The following is a 12,089-nucleotide window of genomic DNA, read 5'->3' on the forward strand; positions in this document are numbered from 1 at the left end:
AATGCCTGAAAATGATTCTTTGTTCTTAACTGAGTATAGAATGCCTTGGGAAATGCAATGTCCTTTGACTCTGCATTTAGAATGCTATTTAAATTATGGAGATGCACATAAAATAATTTTGTGAGGCAGACCTCGCAGCATAGTGTTCTCCACACAATAGAGCTTAATAAATGTTTGTGCCTGGACTGAACTGGCTGCCACTAACTTAGCTCTAGGTAACTTCAAACATAACAGAGAATTGCTTGTGAACATTCAGATCCACACTGTGGTGCCCTCTTTACTGTTAAACAGAATAAAACTGAGCTCTAGTTATGAATTGTAAATAGCCCAACCCCTGTGCCCCAGCTCCCAAGTGGGGCCATTGATCTCGGTGAGTGACTCAGTGGGAATCTTTCAGCTGTGGCTTATCCCCAGTACTGGAAGAATTGTATCCATATTTATGGACATAAAAATTAAATGGATTTGGCCCACTCGTTTTATCTTGAACCAGTCTTTTGTCAGAGTATTTGCCTTGCCCTTTCACCACCAGAATTAGGGCCCTGTGAGCCAGGGTGGGTGGGAGAGAAACTAGGCAATAGCGTACAAATGAAGCATTTTCCCACATCAGTAGCTGAAGCGTGATAAGTGCTTGTCCAACTCTAGTGGTGCTTAAAAATGGTCTCTTTAGTGATTGGAGAAGTTTTGACCCATGTTATTCTCTTATATTGGTTACAGTCATTAAATTATGCAAATGTTTGTGGTTAGGGACTTCCATCTTTTGTGTCTCTTAATAAGCAGAATATCTTTGTGCTTGTATTCCTTAATAAATTCATCTGGTAATTTATTTCAAATACAATTATGACAGGTAGAAAATATTTCATTTTAGTAATTTAAGTGAAGAATAGCTTGTGTCCCACAACTCATTATAATTCCAGTTTGGAGATACTGTAGGCAAAACTTATGTCTTAAGACAAGTACCATACAATAAAAAGCTGTTATTGTTAGCCTAAAAGTGAAGTATTTGTTGTAAGCCCTTCACCCCAGTATTAGAGAAAAGGGCTTAAGCTATATGGGCACTGTGCTTTAAGAAACCCTTTGAAAAAAATAATATTTAATGTATTATAATTACCACTTGTAAATGATAATATAATTTAGTGGTATTATAAAATATGTCATGACCAATAAGTAGTCATTATTCACTGTAGGCCCCTTTTCTTTTACAAAAGGATTTATGACAGTACTCTTTTAGCAAGCTCTCCTAGTATTTTTTTCCCCCCTAAAACCCTTACCTTCCATCTTTGAATCAGTGTACTGTGTATTGATTCCAAGGCAGAAGAGTGGCAAGAGCTAGGTAATTGGGGGTTAAGTGACTTGTCCAGGGTTATACAGCTAGGAAGTATCTGAGACCAGATTTGAACCCAGGACCTCCTGTCTCTTGGCCTGGCTCTCAATCCATGGAGCCACCCAACTGCCCACTCCTAGTATTTTAAAAAATAATTCTGTTTATAAAACCTCAGTGTCATCCCACAGCCTTTGAAGGACATGTGTTATACTGATCACAGTCAGATTTTTAGTTTCTCCTCTGTGCTCTGCATTCTGTGAGGCACTGGGGGACATTCTGAAGACTGCATCAGCCTTGCCTCCAGGGAGTTTATTGTTGGGTTGAGATGATCTATGAGCTCCCCTCAGGCTCCTCCAAACAGATTTAGTAAAGTCTGTGAGCACTGGGGGTACCCAGAACACCGTGGTGCTGCAAGAGATGCTGGGCACTACAGGATGAAGGCACAGGTGCCACTGGTAGCTTTGTTGTTCACTATCCATTGCTAGTTCACAGATGCAGCATGGATTAAGGAAGGGTACCTGCATTCAGAAGTAGTGTTCTGGGATAGAGAAGCAGCAAAGCATATAGCTGTTTAGAAATAATTGTGTAGCAGGATGATTCTTAGCCTAGGAACAGAGCAGGATTTCAGTTGCAAATTCTAGCCCAGTCTGCAGCCTGACAAGGAAGAAGTAGGGCAGGCATCCCTAACCAGAGTGGTGGCCTACAGTTCTGTGCCTCAGAACTAGCACATCTTCTCCTTACGTCCAACAGCATCTCTAGTTACTCAGATCCAGACATAGGTCAGGAACTTGTAAGAGATCAGCCCAACAGAGGAATTCCTGGATCAGACCACTTGGGGAGCATTGAAGGTTTGTTGCTCCCCTGCCTGAGCTGTTTCTGAGATCCTGGAAATACACAATACTCAATACCCCCAGGAAGCAGCAAAAAGTAACCAGCCCAGATCTTCCTTCTAGAGGGGTACAGAGCCCAGCCCTAAATTCATGTGTGTGCTCCTTTAAAGAATGAGCCAGTAGACAAAAGAAACCTCATAATAATGAGCTGTGCTGACAGCCCAGCAGCTCAGAAGAAGAGCATGGTTCTGAAATGCAGAAGAGAATGCCTCAGTAAAAACACAACTTAGGTATAAATTCAGCTAGAATTCTGGGAAAGATGAAGCAAGAGCTTAAAAATAGAGTTAAAATATATTTATAGGATAGGAGTAAGAGCCCTTAAATAAAAAATCAGAAAAGAAATGAGAAGTATGTAAGAACAAATTGGAAAACAAACTTAAAAAAAAAAATAGAATGGCCAAATAGAAGCTAGTGACTACATGAGGCAGCAAGAAAAATGAAAACAGTCAGAAGACTGAAAAGAGAGAAAATGTATCTCATAGCAAAAACAACTGTCCTAGAAAACAGACTTAGGAGTCATTAGACTGCCTGAACACCACGACTGAAAAAAGAGCCTAGACATCCTCATATTTCAAGAAATGTTAAAAGAAAATTGTCTAGATCTCTTAATACCAGAAAGAAAAGCCTACATTTCAAATCAAAACTTCCAGAAACATTATAGCTAAAATTCAGAGCTTCCAGGATAAAGGGAAAATATTGTAAGCATCCAGAAAGAAAAAATTCAAAATGTACCAAGAACCATAATTAAGATTATACACAATTTAGCAGCCATCAATATAAAAGAAAAAGAGCTTGTAACATGCTATTCCAGAAAGGTAAAAATAGAAGCTTATAGCCAAGAATAATTTCCCCAGAAAAAGTGAGTAATTATCTTGGGGGAAGGATGTGGGGGGAGGAGAATGGACCTTTAGTGAAATAGAGGACTTCTAAGTGTTCCTGTTGAAAAGATCAGAGCTGTATAGAAAACTTGGATGTTCAAATACAGTTAAGAGAAATATAAATTGGCAAATATTAATAAACATTCATAAGTGACTAAACTAAGATAAACTGATTACATCCTAATATGGGGAAATGGTATACATGTCCCTCTGAATCTCATCCTGATTGGGGTCATAGAGGATATCTAATTATACAAGGCTTGATCTTGTTCTTAAGATTGGAAAGAGAGGTTCATGGGAAGAAAGGATGGGAAGAAAGGAAGTTTAGGGCAAATTGTCTCACATAAGCGACTCACTTTGAGGTGGCAAAGAATGGGAACCTGAGGAAATGCTCGTAAATTTTGAAATGCCTGAACAAGCTATGGTATAGAGAAGTAATGGAATACTATTATGCAGTAGAAAATGATGAAGGGAATGATTTCAGAGAAACCTGGGAAAGTGTGGATGAGTATATTCACTCTGATATAGAGTGAATTTAATAGAAGCCCAGGAATCATAGACAATGACAACATTGGGGTCAAGACAAATGACTTTAAAAGACTCTAGAATTCTGATTAGCATAGCAATCAGCCACAATTTCAGGGTTTTATGCTAATGAGATTATGAAGCTCACCTCTGGAGAGAGACATGAGAGACTCAGAGTGTAAAATGAGGGCTAGATTTTGGGGGAGACATGGTCAATATAGAAATTTACTTAACTTCATGTTTGTCATTAGGATTTTTATTTTCTTTCTTTCTCAGTTGAGGGGTGATGTTGGGATGATTAGGAAAGGAGATGGATTTTTGCTGATTGAAAAAATATATAATTTAAAACACCCAAAAGATGTTTAGTTGAGGAGAGCAAAATGAATTATGGAGTATTTAAGTACTGAATTGTGCTGTTGGCAATGTTAAAGGATATGAGAGGAGATGAGACTCACAAGATGGTTCAAATTGATTTAGGTAGATGGGGAAAGCCTTGCAAACATGAAAAGGATTAACAAAGAGGTAGGAATGTATACTTTTTTTTTTTAACCCGTACCTTCTGTTTTAGAATCAATACAAATATTGATTCTGAGGCAGAAGACTGGTAATGGCTAGGCAATCAGGATTAAGAGATTGGTCCAGGGTCACAGAGCTAGGAAGTGTCTGGGGCCAGATTTGAACCCAGGTGTCTTCTGTTTCTAGTTTTGGCTTTCTATCTACTGAGACTCTAACTGCCCTGGAAAACCTTATTCAAGACCAGTTTGAAAGCTAGGAAGGAAAGGAAGGAGGGAGGGAGGGAGGCAGGGAGTAGTGGACAATTGGGTTCAAGAAGGCTGATGTCTTGGTATTGGTGGCCTGAATACCAACCTTCTACCATGGTAAAAATAGAAATGGCAAATAAGAGGTAAATATGCATAATTGGCATAATTTGATGACATTGATTTGTTAAAAGACAGTAAAAATCCAAAGTTGTTGCTATAATTTCTGGCCTGAGAAACCAGAAGAAAAGTATGAATATAGAAAAATCATGAGCTTGGGTGACTGAATGCATGAGGGAAAATCCTGCCTTTGTTCTTCATTAGACCTATGATTTGATCAGACCTCTCAGAGTCTGAATGTTGGTTTGGACTTAGGTTCCAAACTTGGGACAGTGGGGGAAGGGGGTGAACATAGGGTGACTTGCTCTTGGCTTGCTCTTCCCTCCCTGCTACAACTCCCGTGTCACCCCAGTGCCCCAGAGGTTCTCTGCCTACTTTTTGGGCTTTCCTTTCTTGAAAGTTGTTTCACTGTCTCCTAGTTGGTTCTTTCACTCCTGTATTTGTTTGGTGCTGATATTTTCATTTTAGTTGGGGAGGATTCTCATGGTGACTCGGAGCTATTCTGGTTTACTCTGCCTGAATGGACAGAAATAGGGAAGAGACTGTGTCCATCCATCCATGTCACCCCCCCCCCCCCCTCCCCATCCCGGTTTTTGCCTGGCAAGCCCCGACATGTCATTTCAAACCAGAAAGATGTTAAGTATGGGACCTTGTCAATGGGCTTGTATCAGAGAGAGGCCCAAGAACAGATAGGCCAAGGCCGTTGAAGGAGAGCTTCTCTGGAGAGGTGTGTGCGTGTGTGTGTGTGTGTGTGTGTGTGTGTGTGTGTGCGCGCGCGCGCGCGCATGTGCGTGTGTGTGCGTGCGCGTGTGTGTGTGCGCGTGCGTGTGCGCAATTATTATTCTATCAGAGGGGGAAATGTCTATTCTGATGACGAGCACAGTGCCGGCAGTATTGACGGAAGTACGTAACAGGACGTAAGGCAGATGGTTACTGATTACATAGACAGGACCTGGGTCTGACCTCCACGTTCTGTGTAACATTGGAAGGCCAAGACATAAAGTGAGTTCCCACTTGTATTGTGAGGGTTACTTGTAAGAAACTTTTATTCCAGAATATACTTCAAGACACAGTGAACACTCACTTGTGACTTGAAACAACTCGTGACTGAGGAGGTTTCCAAAGTTCTGTGGTGTCCCAGTAGGTGCGAAGTATTCCTTGACATTTTATCATGTTTGGTGCTTCCATGCTTCTGCTTATGCCCATCGCCTCCTTTAGGCTGGTTTTATATGTCTTGTTTCTATGCTTTTTTAGTTCTGAGAGTCTTGAGACAATCAGGAGCCTTAGAAGACCCCTAGTCCAGGCCTTTGTGTAACCAGAAAGCACAGACATTGACTTTGGCCTTTTGTCCTTTACTTGGCTCATTCTTTTTGATATTGCTTTGAAAAGGCACAAGTGGTGTCGAGTAAATTACCTCAAATTTGACAGCTTTAAAATGTTACATGATGAGCACTGTGCTGTCCATCTGTGTAAGTAATTAAATCAAAAGAAATACATTGTTTTATCAAGCTGCATCTCCACCATCTACTTGAACATCACATTGGGCAAGTCTTTTCACCTCTTAGTGCCCTTGGCATCTCTCCCAGACTGAATTGCAGTGGAGTGCCTGCCTTCACCAAAGAGTTCCTCATACCAATGAAGACACAGGTCTGTTTCCTATCCTGTTACCTTCCACCTTGTCTCAGCAACTTCCAACTGGTATCTTAGCATTTAGAGCTTGAAGGGCAGCCATTCTGACTGTCCTGTCTAACAGATGAGGAAACGGAGGCTCGGGGATTCAGAGATTAGCTCCAGAGCAGAGCCACAATTTGAACCAGGACCTCCTTCAAGTCCAGGACTTGCTTCACTGCACTCTGGTGCCTCCTGAGCATTCTTGTGGGTGTTTGTTCACCTGCGGTGGTTTCTCTTCTCTACTAGTGCTGTCTAGAATGGTTAGGAGGGAAAAACAGTTTGATAGAGTTTTCAGATGAAACTGTTTTATGACTGAAAATTTTCTAAAATGTATTGCCTAGTTTAATAAATCCATTTGGGAAGCTGGGGTAACTCAGTGGATGGAGCATTGGACCTGAAAAAGTTCAGAAAAATATCCAGCCTTTGACACTAACTGTAACTCTGGGCAAGTCACTTAAATTATTATATTTTTGTTATTAATTTTATAACTTTTGTCATTATAAATGTTTATTTTCTGCTTTATTATGCTCTTTTCAGAGATTTCTGAAATATAAAGGACTCTTTAGCCCTCTTACTGTGCTTCTCCTTCATTATGATCATTTTTCTGTTGTACATGACCACTTCTTTGCTTTTCCATTGGGCCTGCTCCCCGCTTGTTGCCATTTTTACCATCCACTATGTTCTTTTAGTCTTGGATTTTCTTCTCAAACTTAATTTTTCTGATGCTTCAACATTGATGGTGCTTGGCACAAACAGCCATTACATCCAGCTTTAAAATGTGGCCCTCCCCCTTTGACTAATTGCATTTAATTATCTAGTTTTACATTTGATGCCACTCTTTTTAGGGTTCAGAGCACTAACCCTCTAAAAGCCAGATAATGGAGATGTTGCTATCTTTTGTTGCTGTGCTATGCTGAGATACTTACCTGGATAAAAAGAACGCACCCCTAGTTAACTTTTTAACTTGCAATTAACTCATTGTGAAGAAGTACTGGCGCTAAACTGCACGCCTAACAGGAAAGAGGCTGCTTCTCATTAGGAGGAATGTGTTGTGCTAACTTTGGCTTTAAACCCCATGTCTTTATCAGATGAATTGCAGGGGGCCCAGTCTGAAACTGAGACAAAGCAAGAGATTCAGCATCTTCACAAGGAGTTGATTGAAGCTCAGGAGCTAGCTAGATCGAGTAAACAAAAAAGCTCTGAACTTCAAGGTGAGACTGAGATCGATTTGCCTCTTCACTGGCTGCCGCGTTAGCAATGAGATGGTGAAAGGAGAAAAAGACAGGCTAAGCTTCTTGGCCCCATCTGGGACAGAGAAGGATGCTAGACTCTTAATATCTTCAGATTGCTGTGGCCACGGCCCTTCAAGTGACCAGATGTTCCTGTCACTAACTTTGCCTCCCTGCTGATGAGTAGCTCTCTATCTAATAAAGTAGAGACCAATTGAGGAGGCTGGGGGGGGTTGAACCTCCCTGACAGCTTTTCAGGCTAGATTGACATGTATTGCTAAAGGGGAACAGGGGAATTCCCATTATTGTTTCCTTCTCTTTGAGAAATTACTGATGTTTCCAGAGCTCTATTCTTTCAAATGCCCAAGCAAAATGTTATATTAAAATGAAAGATTTGTGAGCCACCTCAAAGTTTCTTTTAAGGGGCCATAGATATTTTTAATGGGCAAATCGTAAATTAACATTGAGCAGGCAAACCCTTTGCCTTACTATCTGTCTTTTATATGTCTACAAGTCAGTAAATATATGGCACTTGTTATGTACCCAGCACTATCTAGATGCATAAATACATATTTTTGTTCCCAGTTTTCTGTACTTAACTCTTTTATATCATATTCATTATAAATAGCATATATCTTTGAAATATGTTGATTAATAAGCTTCAGAGTCAGTCTGGTTATCCAGGCATGAAATTTATACCAGTTCAACAAAACAGAGGACTGAGATCTGAAAGACTAGAACACAAAGTAAAAATATGAATGAATACCAAGAAGAGAGGCATAGACAGAGTCCTGGGTGAGAATGATCAACTCATTGCAAATGATGGGTTCCAGGATGGGCCTTCCGTCAGAAGGAAGGAGTATTTCCACTGGTTCTTGACTACTTTGTTCATTTGCTACTAAAATATTTAAATTGCTTGCCTAACCACTGAGATTGGTTACTTAACTTTGGTGTCCTGCAGTCAGCTTTTGAAGGACATTTCACTTAGAAATGTTCAGCTGGTCAACTCCAAGGCTGTTTTTGTCATTTAATATGTTAAACTAGATACATTTTTGCTTCCACTTTTAGCTCTTCTGGAAGAAGAAAGAAAAGCTTATCGATCACAAGTTGAGGAATCTACAAAGCAAATACAAGTCCTACAAGGTATGAAACAATTATATTTGTGAAAAAAAATATTTGGATTTCCTTTTTATTTCTATTGTTTAGGTGAGTGTTTTTGCATGGTCATATTCTCACTGAATAAATATTATCTTAATCATAGAGTTACAATTAAAAAATATTTGAGACTGGTTTTTGGAAAAAGAATATAACTTCATTGATTAGGTAGCATTCAAACAATAAATTGGTAGTTTCCTATCCTTTCGAAAACCAAAGACCAGAAATTTCCTTCAGGCAGGTCTATATATAACATTTGGGAGCTCATTATTCAGCTCCTTCCTTAGACTTTCCGAGATATCTCTGGTTGATAAAAAGCTAACGAGGAAATGGGCTTAGAGACCTCAACTCTTCCCTTATTACTTCAGCATAGGAGAAGTGAGTCCTTGTCTATAGAAAATGCTAGCACACCCTTTCCCTGCTGTATTTTCAAATGGATCCAAGTTCACTATGGCTGATCAGCCCTGCCTTTAGTGCTTTCAAGGTCTTATCAAAAGACAAAAAGTCCTAGCCCAGTTTTATAGCTTGGGGGAAAGGGGTGGGTGGGAGTAATCTCACCTTGAAAGTAGGCTGTTTCAGCTTGACCTTGAGTGGCTAAGGGGGAAATGATTTCACATAGAAATATTACTAATATATAATATAGTTCATTATTAGTTTTTCATACCACATAGGGAATCCTTTGGATTCTGTGCAGGTTATTGTCTATGCTGGTGATGGATAGCTTTGTTTTATGCCTCTTTTGATATAATTAAAGGACCAATGAACAAATTGCATGCATAAAAACTATCTCATGCTAGACTGCCCTTATATAATTGAATGGGCATATCATTAAGTTATTCAGTCTACAAGTCTTATAAAGACACTATTGTTGGACAGTGATCTGGAACCAGAACTGAATAGGCAGAAGAGAAAAGATCAGGTTGTTTAGTAAAGTAAGAATGGTTTTGGGGATCCTGTGTTAGTCCTTGACATAAATAAAAAGCCTATTTTTTATTACCAATATTCTTCTGTTGGTGCTATGTAGCTGTGAATCATGGAACATCACAGTTTTCAGGCTATCAAGTTCATGATTAATCCTAAGGACAATAGAGTGTCATGTAATTGATTTTAATAAGCATCAGGATATGACTAATCATGACTTTCGCATAAAAAGTGAATTAAAAAACTTCTAGGAAATAAAGAAAAGGAAATGTGGCATAGAACCAAAGATAATAGAGCAGGTGACAAATTCCGTTTCCTATCTGTGATAAAAGATACAAAGGAGGGGGCAGCTGGGTGGCTCAGTGGATTGAGAACCAGGCCTAGAGATGGGAGCATCTAGGTTCAAATCTGGCCTCAGACACTTCCCAGCTGGGTGACCCTGGGCAAGTCACTTGACCCCCATGGCCTAGCCCTGACCACTTTTCTGCCTTGGAGCTAATACACAGTATTGACTCCAAGACGGAAGGTAAGGGTTTAAAAAAAAGATATAAAGGAAGCCCTATAGCATGTTGAGTAGATCCTAAAGTAACACTGAGGGTTGAAAATGGACAGAAATCACACATAATGAGAAACTACAGGACAGTTGTCATCAGGAGCATTGGAAGGCAATCTTCATAATTCTCCCTGGATCATTGAGTCCTTGAGGTTCTAAGGTGAGAAGGGTCATCTGGAGTAGATATTGGGGCATGGAATAGTCATGTCGGAGGGCATGGGATTGTTCTGCTAAAAGGAATTGAACTAGAATGAATATATAAAGTTTTAAACTTTGGTTTATAAAAGCTGCTTCAGAAGTACAAGTTGAGGGATATGGATATGGCCAACGAGCAGTTCAGCATGCCATATTACTAGTTAGAGAGATAAACACAGAAACAAAAGAGTTCCTGAGCTCGAGGGGCTTATGTGTTACTTGGAGACAGGGAGAAAGATGCTACACATTATACTCACATAATGTAGTGATTGTAAGAGGAGGAGCACTAGCAACTTTGAGTCTAGTACCTGAGCTAATTGAATACAGAAAAGGATTCATGATCACAGTATGTAGAAAGTCCATTCTAGGTGAATTCATGGATGTAGATAGTGGAAAGTCACATTTAAGGAAAAGCTTCTATAGAACATAGGATGTGTCGAGAAAAAATGTGAAAAGGGTTGGAGAAACAGATTAGAGCCAGAGGTTAGCAAATGGTCATTCCAAATTAGGTGGAAAAATTCTTGTTTTGATTCAGAGAGATGGAGTCAAAGTGAAGTTTCTTGAACCGGGAAATCACTTCTTCAGATCTGTGGAAGATAGATATGAGAGGGTGAAAGAAACTAGCCCTTATACCAGGTGATGAAGACCTGTGCCAGTAGGAATGGAGGGAAGGATAAAAATGTGGAAGTGGTGGGATTTTGGTATAGGGAAGGGGAGGGAGAGAAAGGTCACAAGTTACTGTCAGGTCCTGAACCTCTGTGACAGAGAGATGATGATATATATTTTTTAAGTCAGGTAGTTTTGAGGAAAGAAGGATTCGGGGACAAAAATGATGAGTTCATATTTTGAACCTGTCTTGTTTGAGTTGGCTATGCAATCTCCAGCAAGCAATTGCAAATAAGGGATTTGGAGATAGGGAGAAATATTTGGGCTAGATTATCACTTTGGGAGTCAAGTAAGTAGAAATGATATAAGATCATTTAAAAGGGAGAGGTTTATAGAAGAGAACCCCTAGAGAGCTTTGCATGATGTCCAAGTTTAGGGAATTAGAGATGGATGATAATCTATACCAGAGGAGTCAGGACAGTTAATAGGTGAGAGCGGTGTCTTAGATTCAAATATTACTGTTGAAAGCATCAGGGATGTCCGAGATGATGATGAGTAAGGAAAGACTATTAGATATAATAGATATTGTTGGTAACATTTGAGAGCAGTTTGATTCAGGGGTTTTTAATCTGGGGCCATAAGCATATTTTAAAATATTTTAATAACCTTTTTTTTAATTGGAGAAGAGATCAAAATATATATTACAAGAAGCTGGGAAATAAACTAGCAGCCAGGAAGTGGAAGCAAAAGGTGCAAAGCCTTTTTATCTGTTGTGGGGGAAAGTATGAATGGTTTGGACTCAGAGAATCTGGTTAGTTCTTTTGATTAATATCTGTTAAATTTTGAGTGAATTACTTCTTACTTTTCTTTTCCATAAAATAAGTGGGCTGGACTAGATGATGCCAGAAAGTCCTTCTAGCTCTAAATGTTTACGCTTTTGTGAAGGATGACAGGCACAGATGAAGGAGGGGTGGGTATGAAAAAGCATGAATGATGTGCTAAGGACTGGAAATAGGGTTAGAAAGGGGATAAAGGGAGGAGGAGAGTACAAGGGGAAAGTTTAGGAAATGTTAAAAGATATCAGTTCATAATACGTGTATAATCCAGTTTGAATCACCTGCCAGCACTGGGAGGGGGTGGTAGGGAAGATATCAATGCAAATTTGTTTTAAAAAGAAAAGTGATACAGTCATTGTTCTCATGGGGGAGACTGCACATCCAGAAGGGTTCAGTTGAGTATCAACTGGAAAGAAAGAACCAGCGATTTT

The 12,089-nt window shown here is 39.6% G+C and overlaps 1 protein-coding gene across 6 annotated transcripts in view; it reads left to right on the forward strand.

The window, feature by feature from the left end:
• Positions 1-12,089, forward strand: part of SLMAP (sarcolemma associated protein) — a 168,891-nt gene that overhangs the window by 138,343 nt on the left and 18,459 nt on the right. For 3 of the 6 annotated variants that reach the window (XM_007499963.2, XM_007499965.2, XM_007499964.2), the window contains 2 exons: positions 7,252-7,374; positions 8,461-8,535. In XM_007499963.2, the coding sequence (XP_007500025.1) occupies positions 7,252-7,374; positions 8,461-8,535 (198 nt within the window). The remainder of the gene's footprint in view (positions 1-7,251; positions 7,375-8,460; positions 8,536-12,089) is intronic. The other 3 variants (XM_007499966.2, XM_007499968.2, XM_056804279.1) reach the window with 1 other exon arrangement.

This window comes from Monodelphis domestica, chromosome 7 (genome assembly GCF_027887165.1).
Source record: "Monodelphis domestica isolate mMonDom1 chromosome 7, mMonDom1.pri, whole genome shotgun sequence".
In the NCBI taxonomy this organism is placed as follows: Eukaryota; Metazoa; Chordata; class Mammalia; order Didelphimorphia; family Didelphidae; genus Monodelphis; species Monodelphis domestica.